This window comes from Callospermophilus lateralis, chromosome X, assembly GCF_048772815.1.
Source record: "Callospermophilus lateralis isolate mCalLat2 chromosome X, mCalLat2.hap1, whole genome shotgun sequence".
Taxonomy (NCBI): domain Eukaryota; kingdom Metazoa; phylum Chordata; class Mammalia; order Rodentia; family Sciuridae; genus Callospermophilus; species Callospermophilus lateralis.
This window is the reverse complement of record NC_135325.1, coordinates 63986941-64011512: the sequence shown is the minus strand read 5'-3', so window position 1 is coordinate 64011512 and position 24572 is coordinate 63986941. Positions and strand designations below refer to the sequence as shown.

General features: G+C 32.3%; 1 protein-coding gene across 1 annotated transcript in view; it reads left to right on the top strand.

Annotated features, from left to right (window-relative positions):
* Hdx (highly divergent homeobox) overlaps positions 1–24334 on the top strand; it is an 89638-nt gene extending 65304 nt beyond the window's left edge. The window contains exons 5-9 of the mRNA XM_077107326.1: positions 2363–2570; positions 8452–8531; positions 11398–11481; positions 19955–20077; positions 24209–24334. Of these exons, the coding sequence (XP_076963441.1) occupies positions 2363–2570; positions 8452–8531; positions 11398–11481; positions 19955–20077; positions 24209–24334 (621 nt within the window). The remainder of the gene's footprint in view (positions 1–2362; positions 2571–8451; positions 8532–11397; positions 11482–19954; positions 20078–24208) is intronic.
* The last annotated feature ends 238 nt before the right edge of the window (positions 24335–24572 follow it).

Here is a 24572-nt window from a genome sequence, read left to right as displayed (position 1 = left end):
ATGCTAGGCAAATGGTCTACCACTGAGCCACAACCCTAGCATCCCCAGCATCATTTCTTGAAAAGACTACCATACCCCATCAAATGGTTTCTGTACCTTTGTCAAAAATAAGCTGAGCTCTGCATGCTTGTGTGGGGCTATTTCTGACTTGGGTATTTTGGTCCATTGACCTAATGTCTTAAAATTGAGTGTCTGGATTCCTTCCACTGTATTTTTTAAATATTGTTTTATCTATACTAACTCATGTCCCTTCCATAAGAATTTTACAATTATCTGTTAAATATATCCACAAAAATTCTTGCCTGGATTTTTATAGGAATTTTGCTAATCCTGCATATCATTTTAGGAGGAATTTACATCTTTAGAACACTGAGTCTTCTAATCTGTTAGCACATAATATTTCTCTATATATTTAGAACCATTCTTATTTCATCAGTGTTTTGTAATTTTTAGTACATAAATCTTGTACACGTTTTGTTAAGTTTATACTTCAGAATTTGTTTTTTGAAAATAGCATTATAATTTTAACTATTTTATGTTGCGTCTGTTTGTGCTTTTCAATGGATTATTTCATCTCATCTAAACCATAATATTTGTGTGGGTAAAGTTGCTTTTTATTATTCTGTTATTCCTTTCGTGTCTGCAAAGTCTATAGTGACATTCTTTGGTTCATTCCTGATATTAACGTTTTATTTTATTTTTCTTTCCTTGCCAGTCTTGCTAGATACTTATCAATTTTTCCTGTTGTTTTTATTTTAAAGCAGTTTTTAATTTTCTGTTGTGGAAGACTAGGAGGAAATAAATAAGCTAAAGATTGGGATAAAATATTTGTCAACCACATATCTGACCAAGAACTCATATATAGACTATATGAAGGACTCTAAAATTACACTCTCTTGTGTGTTCAGTCAAAAACTTCAATTAGAAAATGAAGAGAAATTTCACTGAAGAGGATATACAGATGGCAAATAAGCACATGGAAAGATGTTCAACATCACTACCAATTAGAAAAACCAAATTAAGAACTCAATGAATCTCAGTGGTAGAGTGCCTGCTTAACATGCATAAGACCCTAGGTTCAATCCTCAGGAAAGGAAGGAAGGAAGGAAGGTAGGAAGGAAGGAAGGAAGGAAGGAAGGAAGGAAGGATAAACTTGATGAACCTTCATTACACACATGATTGGGAACATCCAATTTTTTAAAAATTGTTGACAACAGTATATATGGGCAAGAAAGCTGAAAAGTTGGATATCTCATACATTGCCAATAGTAATGTAAAATGGCATTGCTCCACTAGAAAACAATTTAGCAGTTTCTTATATAATCTAACATATAATCCCAAAATTGTATTCTTATTCATTTGCCCTTAAAAAATTGCAACTTATGTCTGCACAAAAACCTATTCATGAGTGTGCATAATAGCTTTATATATAATAGCCAAAAACTGAAAACAACATGTGTCCTTCAACAGCTGAAAGATTAAACAAACTTTGGTACATACATACCCTGGAATACCACTTGGCAGTAAAACAAAATGGACTACTGATACAACTTAAATGACTCTCCAGGGAATGCTGAATGAGAAAAAAAGGCTGATTTTAAAAGATTTACTGCTGTATGATTCCACTTATATAATATTCTTGAAACAGATACAGAAGTAGACAATAGATTAGTGGTTGCCAAAAGTCAAGGATAGTGGGAAGGGATAAAGTTATGGTATAATAAAAAAACATAGAACTATATGTATGTAGTGTACAGTATGAATTTTCTGCTTTTGATATTGTGCTATAATATTGTAAAGTATAATTTGGAGGAAATGGAGTGAAAAATCACACAAGACCTATTTTTGAAATTTTTTTGTGATTCTAAAATTATTTCAACATGTTTGAAAATTTGATTCTGAATACAATAAAATTAAATTTTGAGAATAGAGAGCAATAAAGAGCACATTTTTACCTAGAAGAAACAAAACTGGAAATGACATTTGAACTATAGGAATATAGAACTAAAGTAATAGCCTTATTTATTTATTTGTTTTGGAAAAAAACAGAGGCAATTCACTTTTGAGAGATTTGGTGAATTGATTTCCTCAGAAATAAGGTAAAAACAGAAACAAAGTGATCTCTACTAGATTGTATATTGTTCTAAAATCTGAATATTTAGATAAATATCCTGCTTGTGCTAATAATCTCTTTTGAAATAAAACAAAATTATTTTTATTTTAGCTTATTGACATAAATTCATTATTCTGTACCTGTTTATTCTTTTTATTCAAATTTTATGTAGTATCCATTCATTTTTAATGGCCAGACTGCTAAGTTTTCTACATTTATAAAACTCCCTCTTATATTTTTTTTATAAAGACTTGGATTGGGAATCGACGAAGGAAATACCGTTTAATGGGGATTGAAGTTCCACCTCCAAGAGGAGGCCCTGCTGATTTCTCTGAGCAGCCCGAATCTGTTTCTTTGTCTGCACTCACACAAGGAGAGGAAGCTGGGCATGAAGTAGGAGAGGATAATGACAGAAATGATGAAGTATCCATCTGTTTGTCCGAAGGAAGCTCTCAAGGTACTTTATGTGCTTGCTACACCTCCTAATAATAGCCTTTATAAATCTGATGCATTTTTCTTGCTTTTTGGCTCACTGCACCTCAAATGTAGAGTTTTCAAAACACTTGACCAAGAATTTGTAAAGAAAGAGATTCATTTTTAATGTTTCCATTAAATAGTCTCCCACATCAACTCACACAAGTAGCAGTCATCTACCACAAAATGATCTCCTACACATTAAAATGCTATTTATTTCAATAATTCATATGTTATAATTAAATAAATGATTATCTTTATTTTATTGGAGTTCTGGTCAATTTAGATTAGAGCACTAAAATACACTGTAATGCAAGGGAGTATGGTACAACATAATGAACAACAGGCTTGGAGTGTAGCAAACTGGGTGCTTGCAAGTCCTATCTTTTCCATTATCTGATTATGTGACTTCAGGCAAATCATTTAAACCACTGGGCTTTAGTTTACTCACTTGCAGAAGGAAATTAGATTGGATTGTCTTTAAAAACCTCTCAATATTTCCTTAAATGAAACTGCAAATAATACCATGGAATCATTTGTTCATGAGAAATGTATTTCATTTGACTTCAACCATGGAAATAATACTAATGCTACTTTTATTAACACTTTTATTAATGTTTAATTTAAATTTCATAAAATTCATCCATTTTAAGTGTACAATTCAATTATTTTATTAAATTTAAAACCATTACTATAACTAAAATCTAATCTTAGATCATTTTCATCACTCAAAAAAAACTCATTTTCAGTCAATATCCCCTTCCATCCTCAGCTTTAGGGAACTACTAATCTGGTTTATGACTACATAAATGTGCGTTTTCTGCATATTTTAAATAAATGGAATAATACAATCTATAATAATTTTGCATCTGTGATTGAGAAACAAGGAGAATAATGTATTTGCCCATTTTGTTTGTTTTGTTTCATTGAGTCCTATTCAGGATACTGACACTCGTACATTGACATTTTCCAGTTCATCATTTGCCTTTTAATTTTGTTTATGATGTTTTTCTGATGTCAGAATTTTTGTTGTAATTTAATATTGTCAGATTTACCAATATTTTCTTTATGATTCCTGACGTGGATGTCATTTTTTTGTGATACAACTATGCAAATATACCTCTATATTTGCTTCTGATATTTTATAGTATTATTTTTTAAATATTCATATTTATTTCACTTATAATTTATTTTGCCTTAATGTGTGTTAGGAAAATGCCTAATTTTATATTTTCAAAGATGTAAATAGTTATCTCTGCACTATTTGTTAAATAATATGTATCTTTTTTCCAGTGTGCTTAAGTGTAGCTTTGTGTCAAAGATGCATACATTTATATGCATACATACATAAATACATACATACATATGCATGAACCCATACAAATATACACACTAGGTGAAATTCTGAAGTTCCTCTTATGTTATGTGAATCTGACTATTTACAACGTGGCTTTATAAAATGTCTCAAAATCTGGTAGGATTCTTATTCTTAGCTCTTGCGGTACTTTGATTCTTCTGAATAAAATTTAGAATTGTTTAGTTTTTATCTTTTCCTAATTTCATCTTCAAAACCCATTCAATACTTTATTGGCATTGCATAAAATGGATAAGCTATTATAAAAATATTAATTCTGGTTTGCATTTATTGAGTTTTATAGAGCTGTCCAGCAAGCTCTTAGATACTATGGTCTGGAACTCAGAAGCAAGGTTAAGATAATGTGAAATATTTGAATCACCCACACCAAAGCCAAAAACTCCTAGACATAAAAATAGAAGATTTATTGAGTAAGAAAAAAATAAAGGACAATGGACAAGGACTGTATGTTGAGAAAAATTCAGATTTGGGGACTAGAGAAGATAAAAGAAGCCATTAAAAGATCATTCAGAAACAGGAGACAAAGGAAAAAAGGAAGATTTCAGAAAGAAGAGTGGTCATTATTATCTCAGTGATCTCACAGACGTTGAGTAGAATGGAGAGGCCATTGAATCTGTTTTTAAGGGATTCTTAGAAAAAGCAATTAATACATGCATTGGCAGAAGTTAAACATTGCAGTAGGTTAAGTAATAAAAGGGAAAGAAAAGCTGTCACTGTTGAGAGGGCTATGTACTTCAAGACCAGGTGTTTAAAATGTTATCAATTTATGAATGTGAATATTCAAGTTTCTCTCTTTCCCTCTTTATCTCTCTTTCCCACTCTTTTTCCCCATTGTTACTGATATTGGTGAAGATAGTAACAGAATTTAATATACAAGGAAATTGTGAAGCAGATTTAAAAAGCACCAAATTTTTAAAAAAAAGAAGCATGCCATCACTTCTAATCCCTTTATTTCTAATATAGTGGGCTCATTAAACACAATTTTGTCTTCTCTCAGTCCTGGAGATACTTGGAAATTCCCAGTGATTCATGACAGGCTCTTTAGAACATAATGTCTGGCAGCTAGTTGAAGGCGAGTGGGGAAACAGGGATTCGTGTCTTTCTGAGAGTGGGTGGGAAAGGCTGTGAGGAAATATTCTGATAAAGTTCAGAAGCCCCTAAGTGAATTTTTATTCCTTAACTGCCACTCCCCCACCTATAAGGGAATTTTAGAAAAAAAGGCAGTTAATGGAAAAAAAGTGAAAGTTAATTTTAAAGCCCTCTGTAATGGTCCACTTTTAATAAACCATTGCTCCTACACTGGCATTCTTTGTCATATAATAGCATGTTCTCTAGACAGCTGGCATAGTAATCAAGACCTAATGAGAAAGAGGAGAGAGAGAATTTAATGTATGAATCAAAAAACACTTGACGAGAAGTGCGATTGCCTAGAATTTCTCTCGGCGGCTTATTTTTCACAGCTGCATGATAACCTTTTCATTCTCATCAGAAATTGCAACAGAAAACCATTTTAAAATACAGAAAAGAGCCCCTTTTTGTGCAGTTTACTACTACTTCTATTCTCTTCCTCATTTTGCTGATGGAGAATACTAATCTGATTGGTTTGACTGTGATCATTTTGCGATGATTAAGTTAATTGTATCATCTGGTTTAAACTAATATCAAATCTTTAAATATGCTAACCATATTCTGTTACAGTTTATGAGAATGCAGTTAGATGTTATGTCTACTTTGAGAATTTCATTAATTTACTCTTAGACATATACGTACAGAATGATTAGAGTAACAGATCATACCATTTCAAAAATCTAGCAACTGAAATTCAAATTCCTTATAACAAATCTAGTGATTCAATAGTATTTATAAAAAGAGAAAGATATCTTTAAATATGTGCTTACAAATTACATGTTAAAATCAATAAAAATGCTATAAAAATTTCTAAAACATCTGCATAACAAACATAAGACTTTTTAATTGCAGTTAAAGGAAGGTTTTGCTGGAGTCAAAAAATGCTGCTATGTTGCTAATCTTTTCACAGTTTCAAATCCATTCCTTTATCTCTGAGGTGCTGATATGTTCCTAACACAGAGCTTCTGGCTTACCTCTAATATCCATATTCTATCTCCTACTTTCCCCTCTTTGACTTCCTTTCACTATCCCTGTGCAGGGATGAAGAAAAGGGAGATATGGTTGGGACTAAAATTTTTTAAATCCTCCTAGTTCATCCCTCCACAAACTGTGAACTTCAGCAAAAGGAATGCTTGGATGAATGAGCTCCCTAATTTCAAGTTCTCTATTTTCTAAAACATATATTGATGGTTAAGAAATTTTGAATGTTTTGTACTATTCTGAGGAGAAAAGTGATTAAAGTTTGGGAACAATTAGCATCTATAATATTAATTTTTGCAGCAAAGCCTTTTTTCTGCTGTATCTATTATGTGGTTGTGCACATGAAAAATAATTTGGCATACAATTCCCTAGTGTGAGTATGTAGCCACATCATAGAGTGCCCTCTAGAGTTGTAACTCATTAACAATTCTGCTTATTTATTTTCCAGTTAGCAGAGCTGCTTTTCTTAATAATCAGACTTACTAACAATGTTTATTTTCCAAACTTTCACAATGTAAAAGAAAACCTTTCTTATTCAGTGCATCACTTCACGTTTTTATTTAGAAATCCTCAAAATAATTTTTATTTAAGTCTTCTAAAATAATCAAACCATGCATAAATATGTTGCCAGTAGAGCAAAACTGTGCACAAAGTTACAAGTAAATGAGAACAGGAATATATGGCAAACCTATAAGGAATAGTACCAATAATGATCTTGTTGATGAGCAATATAACCCCTCTTCTGAGACCACCAACTCTGCAGCTAAAGCTGATGAAAAATTTTCCTCCCTTCATTTCATTTAGTTGCCAATTTAGTAGTACTTTAAAGGTCTATGATTTGAAATGTCTAAATAATGAATAGGTTTACGGTCCCTTTGTCTAGGAACCATTCTATTTTTTAAATTTAAATTGACATTTTTAGATTCCACATATAAATGGGATCATGCAATTTTTTCCTGTCTAATTTATCTTAGAATAACATCTTTTAAGTCCAACCACATTGTAGCAAATTTTAGGGAAAAAAGAAGATCAAATATATAGAAGTAGAAAATAAAAATTAGTATTAGAATAGAGATGGGGAATGGGACGACTTCAGTTAAAGGATGTGAAGCAGCAAGTATGTATGATGAATGAGTGGAAAGATCTAATGTAAAACATGAGGACTATCACTAATGATAGTGGATTGTATTCAGGGGTTTTGCTAAATGTTTATAGCTGCTATTGCCCGGGAGGGTTTCACTATATTAAATGATAGATATATTAATTTGTTTCAGTAAACTAACCATTTTACTATATACATGTGCATTATAATATCATTTTGTATTCCAGAAGTATATACAATAAGATTTTTTTAAATATTTTTAGTTGTCAATGGACCTTTATTTTATTTATTTAAATTCAATGCTGAGAATTAAACCCAGTGCCTCACATATGCTAGGCAAGCACTCTACCACTGAGCTACATCCAAGCCCCTAAAATTTATTTTTAAAATAGACCTAGTAAGAGACAGAAAAAAGATTAAATCAAATATATAGTAGACTTCATATTAAAACTCTTACTAAAGTTTTTCTGGATTTCTTCAACTTGAATTCTCTCATAGAATTCTCCTGAGTTCCTGGATTCTACATGATTTCCTATTAATCATCCCTATGCTCATATAAGACACTCTTACATATGTTTACATGGGAAGGAATGGGCTCAGAAAAAATTTGAGAGGGCTGATATTTTTGTTATTCTTTATAATGTGAAATAAAATCTCAACTGCCAAAGAACTGGGAAAATCTGTTAATATAATATCCAAATAATCTCAATGACATGGCCAAGAAGGAGGGGGGGGCATTGTTATCCTATTTTTCTAATGGTTAAAAGATAAAACAGGGGCAATAATGTATGCAGACACCCAGTGCCTTGAATTAGCCACTTTCCATAATTTAGCATGAAGAGTGTTTTAGTAAGTTGGGTTTTTCCCCCCAAATTACATTACTTTCTTTCCTAAATTCTTTCTTTCACTATTGTAAAATATTTAATTTAATAAGAAAAGGAGTATATCTTCACTGTAGAAACATTTGGTAAATACAATAAAAACAGAAGAAATTCTACCTCTCAGTGATAACCGCTCTGGAAATGGGGATTAGGAGATATTTTGGCCAGTATTTTCTCTTAGCACTGTAGAGACTATCTTTGTATTTGTACCCATCCACACTTATTTCCTTAGGAAACATTGTTAGAAGTAGAATTGCCCATTTAAGCATTTGTGAAGTGAATTTGCCATCTGTATCTTTTTACAATAGAGACATTATTTAAGTGGTCTTGAGAAAAAACACACTCAATATTAAGTTTTGAGGGATGAAAAATGAAATTATCCTTTTTTCCCCTATAGAAGAGCCCAGTGATATTGTTCCAAATGAGTCAAGGGCTCAGAAAGAGGAGGACCACCATGCAGTATCCGCAGATAATGTGGTATGTACACTTTGAAATTCTTTCCTCATTACGTGATGGATTTCAAGACATATTTCCAGTTGGTGACAGAATCAGCTTTGTCAGAATAATGTCTTTCTCTACTTCACAAAGCAAAACAGCTTTTTTTAATGAACTTATATATGCTTGAATGATATCTTTGAATGCTTACTAAATAAAATTTAAAATGCCTCAATGTGTTTTATTTAGGGGATTTCAAATAAAAAACAATACTTATAAATATGATACTTTAGGTATGAAAAGTTATTTTTCTCTAACATACTTAGCAAGTAGCAGATTTCTTCTCATTTGACAGAAAGCAGAATTAAAATGGAGTTTAGCCTGAGATCATGAAGGAAGCCTTTGTCAGTTCTGGTACTTGTGTCCCAGACCCAGGATTTCTGACTCTGACACTCTGTGTAGACCATACCTATCTATACTATATTTAGAGTTGTTTCTTTTTTCTACTTAAATTGAACTCTGTTACTCACCTTAAACATCATAGTAAAGGAGGAACAAAAATATTACAGTTCAACAGCAGGCAGAGTCAGGCTGTGTGTGGATTAATCTGGGTTTTGTGAAAATGTAAACATATAATAAGGTTCCCTCAGCAGCTGTTTTAGAAGCATTTGTTTATACTTGACTCCATCAAATAATATAGAAATTAAGACAATGTTAAGCAAAATCATGCATAGAGGGGAATGGGAAAAGTCATTGTGTATTTTTTTCCCTTTTGAATCAGTATTTTGTGCTTGATTGCAGTCATTAAAAGTATGCCCCGATAATGGATTTTTTTTTGTTCCAAAATTACTGTGATATCAAAATTAACCCTGACTTTCATTACCAACATTATTTGTTTGTCCCTATGATCCTGCCATATCTGTTTAATAAAAATTAAGCACATACAACATGCAGTTTTGCTCTTGTTTGTTAAATATCTACAATATTTAATATTGTTAATCACATGTAGAATGTAGCTTAGGATTGCATTTTATTAAGTCCTGGCTGAAGTCTATGTTTGACACTTCTAACACTAAATTCAACAGGTTACACTCCTAAAAAAAAAAAAAAGCTTTGATTTTTGAGGCAAAGTCATGTTTTCATTAGGTAACAAAAATATTAGTTTTCTAGAATTTTAGATTTTGTTAATATTCCTAAATTGCACCAACTAATAATCTCCTTCTGATATAGATTTGAATCATAGTATATAAGCTATATATGTGTATTTACAAATTGAAACCTCTTACTCCTGAAAAAAAATGCTCATTTTTAGCCTGCCTTGAATCTCCCTTGCAGCAGACATTTGAAGATAATGAATGAAGTCATTGCGTGGAATGACTCACAGTCACTTAGGCACCTAATTTTTCAAGAACAATTGATTTTCAGAGACAAAGCTCCAAACTTTCAAAGGTTGATCTCCTCTGCCTGTAACTTTGGAGTGCCCCCAATTATTCATGGATGAGAAATCACACAGACATATAAGACCTATTTATATGCACAAATCTATACAGTGGCCTTTGGTGCCTTCCTTCCTGGATTGCTTAGCTCTTTTTTTTCCCAGAACCAATCCAAATAGTTAGAGAATATGAAAAACATCAAAAAAAGTATCATTTCTGAGGTCTAGGGAGAGCCAACATGATTAAGTCCCAAGTTTATAGTGATTATAATAGAAAACAAAACATTAGATTCATCTCCAGGCAGCGGTAGAAAGCAATTTCATTGCAGCTGTCCTTCTGATTCAGAAGCCTGCAGGTCAGAAACCCTGTAATGGTATCATATCCTCGTAGGCAATATTTCAAATATGATCATTCCACGTTTGTTTGCGACTTTTAATCACCATATATATTGCTGGGTAGGAAGCCTAATTTCAAATTCTGTCTACAACATGCTGCTGTTAATGTGCTTGTTCTTAAAAGACTTGTCTAGTGACTAGGTCTTGCTGAGCTTTTCCCTTTTTTAAAGAGTTTAAATGTTTCAGGCTGCTTTTAATTTTTAACTATGTTTTTTTACATGCAAAAGAAAAATTTAGAGCTGATATTGCCTTTTGGTTTTTGCTTTTTAAAAAAAAACTTATATGTGATTAGATAATTTGCATTACCCTCATGTTTATAGATTATTGGCAATTCTTTTCATCAGGACTGAGCAATTTTGTTCATTCTTTGGACAGTTATTTAATTAGGACCTACTGTGTGCAAGATGCTGCACAAACTATGTTGTTTCTTCATTTCAAAGCTAAGGGCATTTTTGTCTCTCTGTTTGCCTTTTTCACCTACTCACTCTTTTCCATAGTGTCTAATGAAGAAAAAAAAAATCACCATGCAATTTTAATCATTACATCATAAACATCTGCTTTCAATTGTCTAGCTAAAGAGTGAAGTAAATTTGTGATTTTTTAAAATTGTATTTGCCTTTGGAATACACCATATGTTGATATTTTACATTAGAGGTAACAAAGAGGCCTGAGGAGATAAAAAAGAAAGTGCTTCCTATTGATAGTATGTTTACCATTAAAATAGACTATCCTTACAGGAAGTGAGTTCCCTGTCGCTGGAGGGCGCTATTTAAGCAGAATTGAATGCCTGTTTTGTTGTTGTTTTGTTTTTTTAAGGGATATTGTGAAAAGTAATTTTCTATTTTAAATAGTATTAAAGTAGTTTTCTATATTCTAAGCAGTCATCAATTAAAGGTAAAAAGAAGGGGCACAAAATCACTGAATAACACTGAGGAGGCAGTTAATTTATTCCAGATAACCTAGACTAGTTAACTCATTTGCTAAACCTAACCTTGATTATGTGTGTTCTATACATTGTTGAATATAGTGAAAATCGTCTAATAAATATTTATAGAAACTTCTCTACTTGTATTACAGAAAATAGAAATTATTGATGATGAAGAAAGTGACATGATAAGTAATTCTGAAGTAGAACAAGTGAATTCTCTCTTGGATTATAAGGTAAAATTAATTTTTCAAATTCTGAGTTTATTAGGAGAAGGTATTAAATGAGGCAGACTTTTACAGTACCTATATTACTCCCATTTTAAAGATTAAGCATTCTGGGGCTCTGCATTGATTATCTCAGGCACCTTGAATATCAATCAGAGTGCTCGATATATTAATAACTGGTGGCTGGTTTAAGTGGGTATTATTTTATTATAGAGTTTGATGACAAAGTGTAAATATTGATGTACAACAAGGTAGTTAATGTGAAATTCATGGAAATGCCTTTTTAAAGCAAATGTTCATTTTTTAACTAGTGGTGGAGTATGGTGGTATATACTTGTAGTACCAGCTAATCAGGGGAGAGACTAGGTGGGAGGATCACTTGAGTGCATGGGTTGGAGACCAGCCTAGGTGACACTCCATCTTAAAAAACAAATCAGAGGTAGAGATTTTTTTCTAGTGATCCCTGATAACCATATCTTGAATTGCAACTTCTTCTGAAGACCATCTTTAAAAATATGATAATATACCTGTTCTAAGAGAAGTTTAAAAACAATTCCCAAAGCAAATACAGAATGAATATGAATAGAGATGACCTTTTCTTAATGTCACTTGTTACTAAACTGAAAGTCTTCCTTTGACAACGTGCAATACATAATTATGTTTTTATTAAATTTTGACATAAGCTATCAATCTGTATGTCAATATGTTTTCTGCATAGATATATAAATGGTATCCCTTTGTTAGTCAGTATCCTATCTTACTAGATAACTTTGGAATCTTCTGAAAATCTGGCTACATAGTACTTCTTTCCAAAAACAAAAGTTCTTTTTTTTTTTAATATTGTCAAGTGTTCAAATCAGAGACTAGTAATCTTAAGATGTTATCAAAAAATAGCATTTAATCAGAAGAGACAACAGCTGTTATTTTCTCAAAAATCTTTTCAGTTTTCCTATAATTGAAATTTATGTCACTTAACAGATTCTGTTTTCCAAATGTTCATAACATGTCAGGTTTTAAAATATTGAACATTGTAAACACAGAAGGAAATTGTCTTTTGAAATTTATTTGCCACTTGGTCAAAGAGCACAATACAATCCTGTATTTAAACTGTATTCCAGCTAACAGGATCATAAAGTTGTTGATTCTGAAGTATAAGAGATCATGCTATGCTATCCTACTTGGTCATATAATATTTCTAAATTCCAAGTTAAGGATTAAAATTACTCTGCAGGCCACCACTTGGCACAGGCTATGGAAACTACAGACGAGAAGCCTGGATTGCACAGCTGTTAAGTTTGCTCCACTTAGCACTCTCAAACAGGTCAGATAGGGTCGGGCTCAAGACTCAGAGGATTCTTTCCAAGACCTCTCCCCTCTGGGATGACAGCCCACTTGAGAAGGTTTGGAGCTGAAGATCAGGAAGGCAGAGCAGAGTGTCCAGTCCAGAAATATCAATGAACATTTTTACTGAACTCTAAAGGACATATAGTAATCCAGTGATTTCCATTTTGGTAGATGCTGTGGGAACAAGAAGTCCTATAACATTAAAGGTATCCTTTATAACACATCACAATGTCACACCAACTTTTTTCTTTAATTCTCAAAGATACACACCTATGTAAAAATATCATTTTATAATAATTATTTGTAAATATTTCCATTCACCTCACCTATGAATTGTTAGCTAAATTCTAAAGTAATTATATAAAACCTCATGTATCAGTTGTAATTGCAGATTTCACACTTCCCAGTTTGGGAAAGTAAACACTTCAGAGAAAACTGTTGTACCATCTTCCATTTGCATATGCCTACTAATATTATTTGAGGATGAAAATCACTTTGTTTATTTCTTAAGTATATTCATCGTTTTTTGAAGACAAATCCTTATTTTACTCATTTTTTGTTATCTAATTGTATAGCCTGGCACTTAGATGTTCAATAACTAATTACTGAGTGAGTGAAGGAATGAGTAAATTTATATTGTGAAATAATATCAATACTATTATTCAAGTGCTAATTTATATAAAATCAAATATGATCAGGAGCTGTATCATTAAAAATCTTCTTCCCATATGGAAACCATCTTTTATTCCTGGGATTTATTGTACCATGTTGAAAGAATATTCCCTATGGTGCATTTGATAATCATTACTATAAACCCATCAATACTCAGTTGGGGTGTAGTGGAGTTTCTGATTGAGATACATCACTAAAAATCCATATTGCTAAGAGTTCTAACTAAACCAAAATGTTTATGAGACAAGCTGATGGGCACAGTAAGTGAGGCATGAGTAGTTAGCTGTATCATAAACTAGCACTTAAGTTTTGATCTTCATGGAATCTTGGGTGCTCCCTAAGTATTTTGAAGAAGTATCAACAAAACTTACTAGGAATGAATGGAGGACTTTAACAAGAAAAATAAGCTACATTTTGTTTTGTGAAATTCAGTGTTATCTTACAAGTTCCACTCACAAGCACTCCATTTCCTAAGGAAAACCTCTGAAGTACACATAAATCACAGATTGTAATCTAGGAAGTGTTTAATAGGCTTGCAAAATACAGCTCCGTGAAGAAAATGTCTATAATATAAAACTGTATTAAATGTTTATGCTTTGAAATATTTGATAAATACTGAGTAGGAGAAACATTTGCATGAAAAGTTAGAGATCTGCATATCAAAAAATTCTTTGTGACTTTGGCAAATTGGAATAAATATTTTCAAAATGTTTCTGATGGACCATGATGCAGCCCAGCAGGACTGTGTATTCAATGGAGACACTACTATAATGATGATAGCTATCTCCTGTATTCAAAAAGTCCTCCTGGTCAGCACTTTACTAATACTGCTGCTCTGACAATGCCCTAATAAAAACAAAGGTTAAGAATTAGTAAAATGTATTGTGGCAGGAGCATGTTGAATTTTATTAGAATGCTTACTTATAGCTTAGATTGTTGTAGAGTGCCTCTGGATAGGAATTTAGCTTGTGCACATGTTTTACTTGATATTAAATAATTTGAAAAGGAAGCAGTTTTATCAAATAAAATAAATTCTAAACTAAGCTGATAAAATAAATAGTACAATAAACACGTTCACAGATTGAATGTGATTAATACCACAGCATCCTCTCAATTGAAACAACAAAATAACCATAGAATTAGCTACTTTTTCTAATTTTTTAAAAATTTTTTGTTATAGTTGGACTCAATACCTTTATTTTAATTATTTATTTTTATGTGGTGCCAAGGATCGAACCCAGGGCCTTGCACATGCTAGGCAAACACTCTACCACTGAGCCACAACCCCAGCCCAGAATTAGCTAATTTTAATGTGTTTTATGCAGCTATTTGAACAAGGTCAAAGATCCTGCTATACTCTTTGATTACATATTCGTGAGGTACAAAAATGTTAATATGATTTATGAATCAAATATAGAATAATTATATATGCATATATAAAACTACTTAAATTATCCATCACCTGAAATACAATTTTTGTTGTAAGTACATCTGAAATTTGTTCTCTTAGTGATTTTGAAATGTATAATACATCATCATTTACTATATTCACCTCACCACATACACTATTCAGGTTAAAAATAAACAAAGAAATTTTGTCATTTGCAAAACATGGATGAAATTAGAGACGATTATTAATTTCAATTAGTAAGCCCATGTACAGAAAGACATACTTCATGTTCTTTCTTATATGTGCAATATAAAACAATTGAATTCAAAGAAGCAGAGAATAGAATGGTGGTTTTCAGAGACTGAGAGGTGAGGAAATGAGGAGATGAATGATAGTCAAAGTGTACAAATCTTTAGACAGGAGGAAGAAAGGGTGTTTTTGTTCAGAATTTATTATGGGTTTCTTGTTTTGTTGTTGCTACTTTGTCTTGTTTTGATTTTGTTTTTCTTTTGCTGGAGATTGAACCCTGGGGGTCAAGAATGTTCTCTCCCACTGAGCTACACGCCAGAACTCTTATTTTTTCTTGTAAGAGACAAAGTTTCCCTATTTTCTTGCTTTAGCCTCCATGCTAACTAGTATATGCCACCAAACTCCTTGTATTTTTAACCAGGTTTACTGATATAAGTTCCACATAGAAAAAAATCAGTTCTTTAAGTATACAATTAAATGAATTTTGACAAGTGCAAACAGTTGTATAAATACTGCCTCAAATTGTTTATTCACTTGCTAATGAAGGTTGGACTGTTTTCACTTAAGGAATATTATGAAAAAAAGATGCTATAAATGTTTGTGTATAAGTATTTTGGGACATGTGTTTTCATTTCTCCTGATTAACTAAGATTACAATTATTGGATGAAAATTAATATATCGAATTTATATCAAACTGAAAAAAATTCAAATGGATGTACCACTTTATACTCTCACCAGCAATGTATGAAAATTTTAATTGTTCTACATTCTCACCAATACTTGATATTATTAATTCTCTTAACTTGAGCCATTGTAGTATGTTAGCAGTAGTACTTCATTGTGGTTTTAATTGGAATTGCCATAATGGAAAATTATATTAAATATATTTTCATGCCGAATAATTTTTCATATATCTTCTTTACTGATATATCCAAATGCATTGCCTGCTTTTTAGTTTGTTGCTGGTTCTATAAATGGTTTTTGTTTTGTTTTGCAATACTGGGGAATTAACTTAGGAGCATTCTACCACTGAGCTAATCCCTGGCCCTTTATATTTATTAGATTGAGTTAGGATCTCACTAAGTTACCAAGACTGTCCTCAAACTTTTGATCCTCCTGCCTCAGCCTCTGGAGTTGCTGGAATTACAGGATCTACCTGGCCTATAATTGGGATTTAAACCCAGTTTATAATTGGGATTTAAGAGTTCTTTATGCATGCTGGATACGAGTACTTTTTCAGATATGTGAATTGCAAATATTTTCTCCCAATATAAGAATTGTGTTTTATTTCCTTTACTGTGTTTTTTGATGAGTAAATTATTATGAAGTCTTTTAAGTTTCATGCTATTTATGTCCTTTCAGAATTTTTTGCCTTACCAAAGGTCACAGTTTTTCTCCAATTTTCCTGTAGTCCTACATTTTTAGGTTTCACATTTAGGTATATATCAATTTCTTATTAAATATTTTTTATGAGATGAGGTAAGGGTTGATAACTTTTTTTCATGTGGATTTACATTTTCAACCACTATTTGTTAAAAGGCTACGTTTTCTTTGTCCATTAAATCACCTCAGTACTTTTATTGAAAATCAATCAACCATGTGTGTGTGGGTTTATTTCTGTACTGTTTGATTGATGCATGTGTGTACCCTTATGCTATAAATATATTTTCATAATTACTGTAAATTAGATAGTAAATTCATTCAGAAGGCTTTCATGGCCATTAACTTATTTGAGTCTTAAAATCCTCAATACTATAATGTTAAGTTTGGGATTATTAATATAATATGTATTTTACTGATGAGTAAACTGACAGAGTGGTTAATTGGCCTATCATGTTTACAGTTATCAGTAGACCTAGCACTAGAATACCCCTAAATCCTAGACTAGTATCTTTTCTGATGTAAATTTTAAAAAATACTGAAGAGAAACTGATCCCCATATCAATGATTCACAGTGGTAGATTAAGAGATATTTTCTTTTTCTTCCTTTTTATTTTATTTTTTAAATGAATGTGTTCTAATACATGCAGAATGCGTTTTGATATATTGTACACAAATGGAACACAACTTCTCATTCCTCTGGGTATACACAATGCAGAATCACACCAGCTGTTCAATCACGCATGTACATAGGGTAATAATTTCCTATTCATTCCAATATCCTTCCCACCCCAATACCCCTTCCCTCACTCCCCTCTGCCCTATCCATACTTCCTCCATTCTTCCATAGCCCCCACCCTCAATTATGAATCAGTACCTGCATATCAGAGAAAGTATATTCCTCCTTTGGTTTTTTTGGGATTGGCTTATTTCATTTAGCATGATATTCTCCAGCTTCATTGATTTAGTGGCATATATTATAATTTAATTATTCTTTAAGACTGAGTAATATTCCGTTGTGTATATATATGCTATAGTTTCTTTATCCATTCGTCTGTTGAAGGGCACCTAGGTTGGTTCCATAGTTTAACTATTGTGAATTGAGTTGTTATAAACATTGATATGGCTGCATCACTGTAGTATGCTGATTTTCAGTCCTTTGGGTATAGACTGGGAGTGGAATAGGTCAAATGGTGTTTCCATTGTAAGTTTTGTAAGAAATCTCCAGACTGCTTTCTCTATTGGTTGAACCAGTTTTTAGTCCCACCAGCAATGTATGAATGTATCTTTTCCCCCACATTCTCACCAACACTTATTTTTGCTTATATTCTTGATAATTGCCATTCTGACTGGAGTGAGATGGAAACTTGGAGTAGTTTTGATTTTCATTTCTCTAATTGCTAGTAATGTTGATCAGTTTTTATATATTTGTTGAATTATTGTATTTCTTCTTCTTGGAAGTGTCTGTTCAGTTGTTTAGCCCATTTATTGATTAGGTTATTTATTTATTTTGGGGGGTGTTATGTTTTTTGACTTCTTTATATATCCTGGGGATTAGTGCTCTTACATGAGGTAACTGTGGTAAAGATTTTCTCCAATTCTATAGGTTCTCTCTTCACCTTATTGACTGTTTCCTTTGCTGAGAAGGAGAATTTTAGTTGGAATCCATCCCATTTATTGATTTGTAATTTTATTTCTTGCTCTATAGGAGTCGTATTAAGAAAGTCAGGGCCTAATCCAACATAATGAAGATTGAGACCTACTTTTTCTTCTATTAGGTGCAGGGTCTCTGGTTTAATTCCTAAGTCATTGATCCACTTTGAGTTGAGTTTTGTTCAAGGTGAGAGATAGGAGTTAAATATCATTTTGCTACACATGGATTTCTAGTTTTCCCAGCACCATTTGTTAGAGAGGCTATCTTTTCTCCAATGTAGGCATTTGGCACTTTTGTCTAATATGAAATAACTGTATTTATGTGGGTTTTTCTCTGTGGCTTATTTTCTGTCTACATGTCTATTTTAGTGCCAATAACATGCCACTTTGTAGTATAGTTTAAGGTCTGGTATTGTGATGCCTTCTGCTTCACTCTTCTTGCTAAGGATTGCTTTGACTATTCTGGGTCTGTTATTTTTCCAGATGAATTTCATGATTGCTTTTTCTAGTACTATGAAGAATGTCATTGGGATTTTCATGGGAAATGCATTAAATCTGTATAGTGCTTTTGGTAGTATGGCCATTTTGACAATATTAATTCTTCTTATCCAAGAACATGGGATATTTTTCCATCTTCTAAAGTCTTCTTAATTTTTTTAAAATTTAGTGTTCTGTAGTTTTCCTTGTAGAGGTCTTTCACCTCTTTTGTTAGATTGATTTCGAAGTATTTTATTTTTGTGGGGGCTATTGTGAATGGGGTAGTCTTCCTACTTTCTCTTTCAGTGAATTCATCACTGGTGTATAGAAATGCATTTGATTTATGGGTGTTGATTTTATATCCTGCTACTTTGCTGAATTCATTTATTAGTTCTAGGAGTTTTCTGGTGTGATTCTTTACATCTTCTAAATGTAGAATGATGTGATTGGCAAATAGTGACAGTTTGAGTTCTTCATTTCCTATTTGTATCTCTTTAATTTCTTTCTTCTGTCTGATTGCTCTGGATAGTGTTTCAAGAACTATATTAAATACAAGCAGTTAACAATGGCATCCCTGTCTCAGTCCAGTTTTTAGAGGGAATGCTTTCAATTTTTCTCCATTTAGAATGATGTTGGCATTGGGCTTAGCATAGATAGCTTTTACAATGTTGAGGTATGTTCCTACTCTCCGTGGTTTAGCAGACTCCTCATGGTGGGGAGCTAAGCAAACTACTTACAGATTTAGTAATAACAGTTCCCCTTCAGTATAAATCAATCTTTTTAGTTTTCAGTATTTGGCTTTCTGAATGATATATTCAGCATTGCTGTACCTGGTGTTGCTCTTAGGGCTAATTGGACTCTTATATTCTTAATTCTAATTCAAATGCTAACTGTTTGATATAAGAAGTGTCTTATATCAGCTTCTCTTATTGGAATTTATTTGAATGGGTTTTTAACCTTATGGTGTTTTTTGTTGGTGATTTGCTTAAAGGGAAGCCTTTGGGTTACAGGATAATTCCTATTGTGCTTTATATTTATTTATGTTTTGGTTTATTTTCTTTGTTGTCCCTCTGATCTGGTTGCTTTTGGAATTTTATTGTGCTTCAAACATGTACATTCTAATGTTAACATAAGGTAATTTTAAAAATATTTTTTAGTTGTAGTTGGACACCATGCCTTTATTTTATTTACTTATTTTCATGTGGTGCTGAGGATCGAACCCCGGGCCTTGCACATGCTAGACAAGTATTCTACCACTGAGCCACAACCCCAGCCCAACATAGGGTAATTTTATTGTTTGATGTTTTCTCCCTCAGAATGAAGAAGTCAGATTCATTGAAAATGAGTTAGAGATTCAAAAGCAAAAATACTTTAAACTTCAGACTTTTGTTCGAAGCTTGATATTAGCTATGAAATCTGAAGATAAGGAACAACAACAGGTAGGTCCCAAAGAGACTAGTAAGCTAAAATGCATCATGTTGTAAAATAGCATGTCACAACTGGGTTCTTCATATCTTTTTTTTTAACTTTATATTCCTGTTTGACATGGAGGAGAATGGTTGTTACTTTACGACATTTTTCAGTTTTCTTGAGAAAAGGAGTTCAGATTTTTGTGCCACTATAGTGGGAAACTTAAATAATTGATTCCATATTTTATTAATTCCAGATCACACTTTAAGTAGGGAAAACTGATTTTTAAATTGATTTTAAGGAAATTCCTCAAAATGTTTGTAGAAACAGGGCTACCCTAATTAGAGAGGCACATATTAGGGAAATTTTATGAATGAAAAAGTGAGACATTTATTTACCTCACTTCTGGAACTTTGTTGCCTGAAAGCCCTCTGCAGAATTCACAAATGTTTTAATATCTTCTGTTATGTGATCTATTGCTCAACACTAAGAAATTATGAAATTATTTTGTGAAATTCTTTAACGGACTGCGTAACTTAATTTTCTCAATTAAGTAAACTCTTTCCGTCCCCTACTGTGAGATGAAATGTCCCTTGTTTTTTGCTATGGATTTTTGTTTATAAATACCTTCCAAGTTACATTTCCTGTCTCATATTTTTATATGAAATCTATATAATCATTAATTCATCTTAAAATAACTATAGATGTATTTTAAATGTGCCATTTAATATTAAAGGATACCAAATTTGTCAAATTTATATAGTTCCATGCTATTCCTGTCTGATATGTCAGATTTCTGATAAGTCCTACCAATATTGTGAGAGTCAGGTAACCATTGTTTAGGAAGCAGTTCCAGAAATTTTTATTCAGTGAGTAATGTCAGAAATATAAATACATTCACCTCCTATACCCAAGCAAGACTTCACATACATACCCTATCCCAACATCTCCATGAGAAAAGATTTGCGTTTTAACATCCCATAATTCCACTTTTCTTCAAAGAAAAAAATCTTTATATTATTAACTGATGTGTTGAAGCACAAAATTAAAACTAGAAGAGTATTCATGAAGCTCAAAATAGCATGCACATTATATGTTCAGTATCATGAATTTTATTCCTTTAGCCCTATACATACACCAACATCAACATGGTAGCCTTCAGTTACCTTTGCCAACTTTATTTAAGCATGTTGCTTTATCATGTGACATATGCCTATTTCATTACATATTAAAATGTGTTTGTTTTTTAGGAATCTAAAATACAGTTTATAAGTGAACAAGAAAGGTAGTTTGAACATGGTCCCAAGAGTGCTCTAGATTTTAAATAACTATAAAAAATTAGGTCCAACCAATGCAATAATGTGAAGCATGGTATTGATCTCAAAATCTCATAGAATATTTTTAATTCAGTTTCATGTCCAGTTAACTAGTACTTACCTGCTATAGTTATTTCTGTCTCCTGACATCTGGGAATTACATATAGACTACATTTTATTCTAATTATAATCTCATTCCTATTTAGGTTCTTTCCCCAAGACCACAAGCAAATAATAAAATAAACTAATCAGTGTTCTATTTTTCTCCTTCTCTTTTACTTTTCCTTTGATAAAAGGCCAATGAACAAACATATGGATAAAAAAATGGCTGAAAGAAAGACAAAGTGATATAACTATTTTGCTAAATGTTATACCCTATATAATCAGCACCCAAAATATAAACTACTGATTTTCATGACTTTCATAATTGATATGGGGTATAATGAACCTAAAAATATGGTCTCAAATATAGAAGACACTACTGGTAGTGCATAAAAATAGTCTAGGTGATCTCTTAAATTATTGATTTTTATATTTTGAAATATTTATGGATTCATTTACAGAAATAATTTTAGTCTACCTAATAAAAGATAACTATTGTGTCATTGGTTTCTTATTTTAAAAAAATCGTCATTGTTTTCCCATTAGTTTTATTTGGGAAGTTGATTGAGGTAAGTGGTCCATAAAACAATTTGACATGGTAAAGAATTTCAGGGTTTAAGCCTATATGTTACACTCTGATTGAAATGTAAGATTATCAATAGGTATTTTAACATCAATGGCCATTTTTTAAATCAAAATAATGTTGCCAGCATTGTTCTAAGCCATAAGTTCTTTTTACCCCTAATAATTCCCTATGAGATCCTAACCTGATCAGTTGCCTTTCTTGAATTCTAATTCTCCACTTTACAAAGAAGATAATAATGATAACATTATAGAACTTGGCATTCATACCTTAAGTTCTACAGTAACTGTTACAGAGACTGATAGTGTATTTGGGAAAAGCTTTAATAATCTCTTGGAAGAATGACACTTGGTCAGATCCTGAAGACAGCTGTCATTGATGAAGAAACTTTAATAAAGAAAGTTGTGTTTATGTTAGGCTCCATGAAAAAAAAGCAGTTCCAACAATTGGCATATTCTGAGCATTTGTTCAGTGTGGCAATGCTGCAGTCTATTAAAGTATCGAAAGAAGAATGCTGAAGTGGTCTTATTAATAATACTGTATACTGCCTCAGATATTAAAGTTTTACTATTTCTTACTACACTCAATTTAGTCAGTCAACTTCATGCAATACAGTGGCAAAGAAATGAAAAACAGTGTTTCTCTGATGTGTAGGACTCCTTACTAGAATTTAGAATATTATCATGTCTTCTCATCTACTTGACTTTCCAGGACTCTATGCACATGGTCAGTGAGTGTTAATTTGAAAACTTTTCCCTCTTTACTATGGTGGTGAGTTAAATCCAGTGATATATTATTCATAGTCTGATTAGCCAGTTCAAGTAAATGTTCCATTGCACCTGGACAGGATTAATGGTATCCCACTGTTCTAGAAAAATAGTTCTGTTTCTGGGTACTGGACCCCAGAATCTTAGAATTCATGTAATAATTTAGGTACCTTTGCTGTGTAAATATTCTCCATTTCAGCAAGAATTTCATGAACAACTTAATGATATAAAATAAGAAACACCTTTTTATCCCAGATAGGAGGTAGTCTTTCCTTGTACATTCTGAAAAAATGAAGAATGTACTCTTGCCTTTGTGCTACACAGCAACAGGTATAAGATCTATAACTGTCACTTTTTTTAATAAAGAAAATAGAAGAAAACTGTCTCATTTCAACAGTGGATGTTATATGTTCTCCAACATGCCCTGTCTTTCTGTTCCTTAATTGGATAGTGGCAAGCTTTCATTTGTTCCTATTCCCTTGGTCCTTGTTTACTGTTGTGCCTACAGCCCACACTACAAGTAATGCTGTCTAAAAATTTCCAGATATGCTATATTATTTTTAGCACTGGGAGCAGCAAATCAATCATTTAGTACCAATTTCTTATAGTCAAGTGGACATCCGCACCATCAGCACATAAAATTGGATAAATTATTTATTTCTCTAGTTTAGATGCATGTTCTGCAACTCCAGATGAAATAATGAGACCATGGCAAAGCTTAGTTCATCAAGCTCAGTTTATTCTAATTATTCCAGCAGAGAAATGAGCAGCCTCTAGATACATCATTACAACAGTTAGATTTAATGGTTCAACTGGCCCTAGTGGGTGCTTGGCCATCTGTAGATATGGGCATAGTATAAGGAAAGAGAAAAAAATCAGTGTCTTCTCAAGTTGTTAAAGTTTAATCTAAAGTAGACTAGTTGAACTTCTTTCCTAACCACTAAATTCATTCTCCCAATGAAGAACAAAATGTGGTTTTCTCTAAGTATAGTGAAACCAGGCATGGGTATTTTAATAAAGAATACAATTTCAAAACCCTTTAGCAGTGATCAGTGAACACTCAAAAACAGTATGAAAATCACTTAACGCAAACACTTCAAAGAACTTTGTTCAGAACAGTTGCTCATTTCCCTCCTGATTTTCTCCTTTAGACAGGATTCTAATCTACATAACCCACACTCTCAACATCTAGTATTATGTTTCCTCTTATTGGTGTATGAATATATTTTTTTTTCTTTTAGGTAAGTTAATTATATAAGATCCTGAAACATAATTGCTTTTTTCTTTAAGACCATGAGAATAAATCAAAATGAAAGGGCTACAACTATTAACATTAAATTGAAAAAAAATCTATCCACATACTAATCCAAAAAATTGATTTTTCTGACTCAGGCACTGCTGTCAGATTTACCTCCTGAATTAGAAGAGATGGATTTCAATCATGCTTCACCGGAGCCTGATGATACCTCATTCAGTGTGTCTTCTTTATCAGAGAAAAATGCCTCAGACAGTTTGTGATTTGAGGGGGAGGGGAATATATGATGCAGTCTTTTGGCTGCTTAACAGGTGTGCATTTCAAGATAACTGTATTCTGTTGCCCCAATAATCTTCTGTTGGAAAAATGCATTGTTGAAACATTCTGTGAAAGATGAACAAGATATAATGGCTACAATGCAAAAAGCTGCATGTGAAATTTTAAAGCATCATTTGAGATTTTCTTCCAAACTGGAACTCTGGGAAAAATTTAATTTTAAAC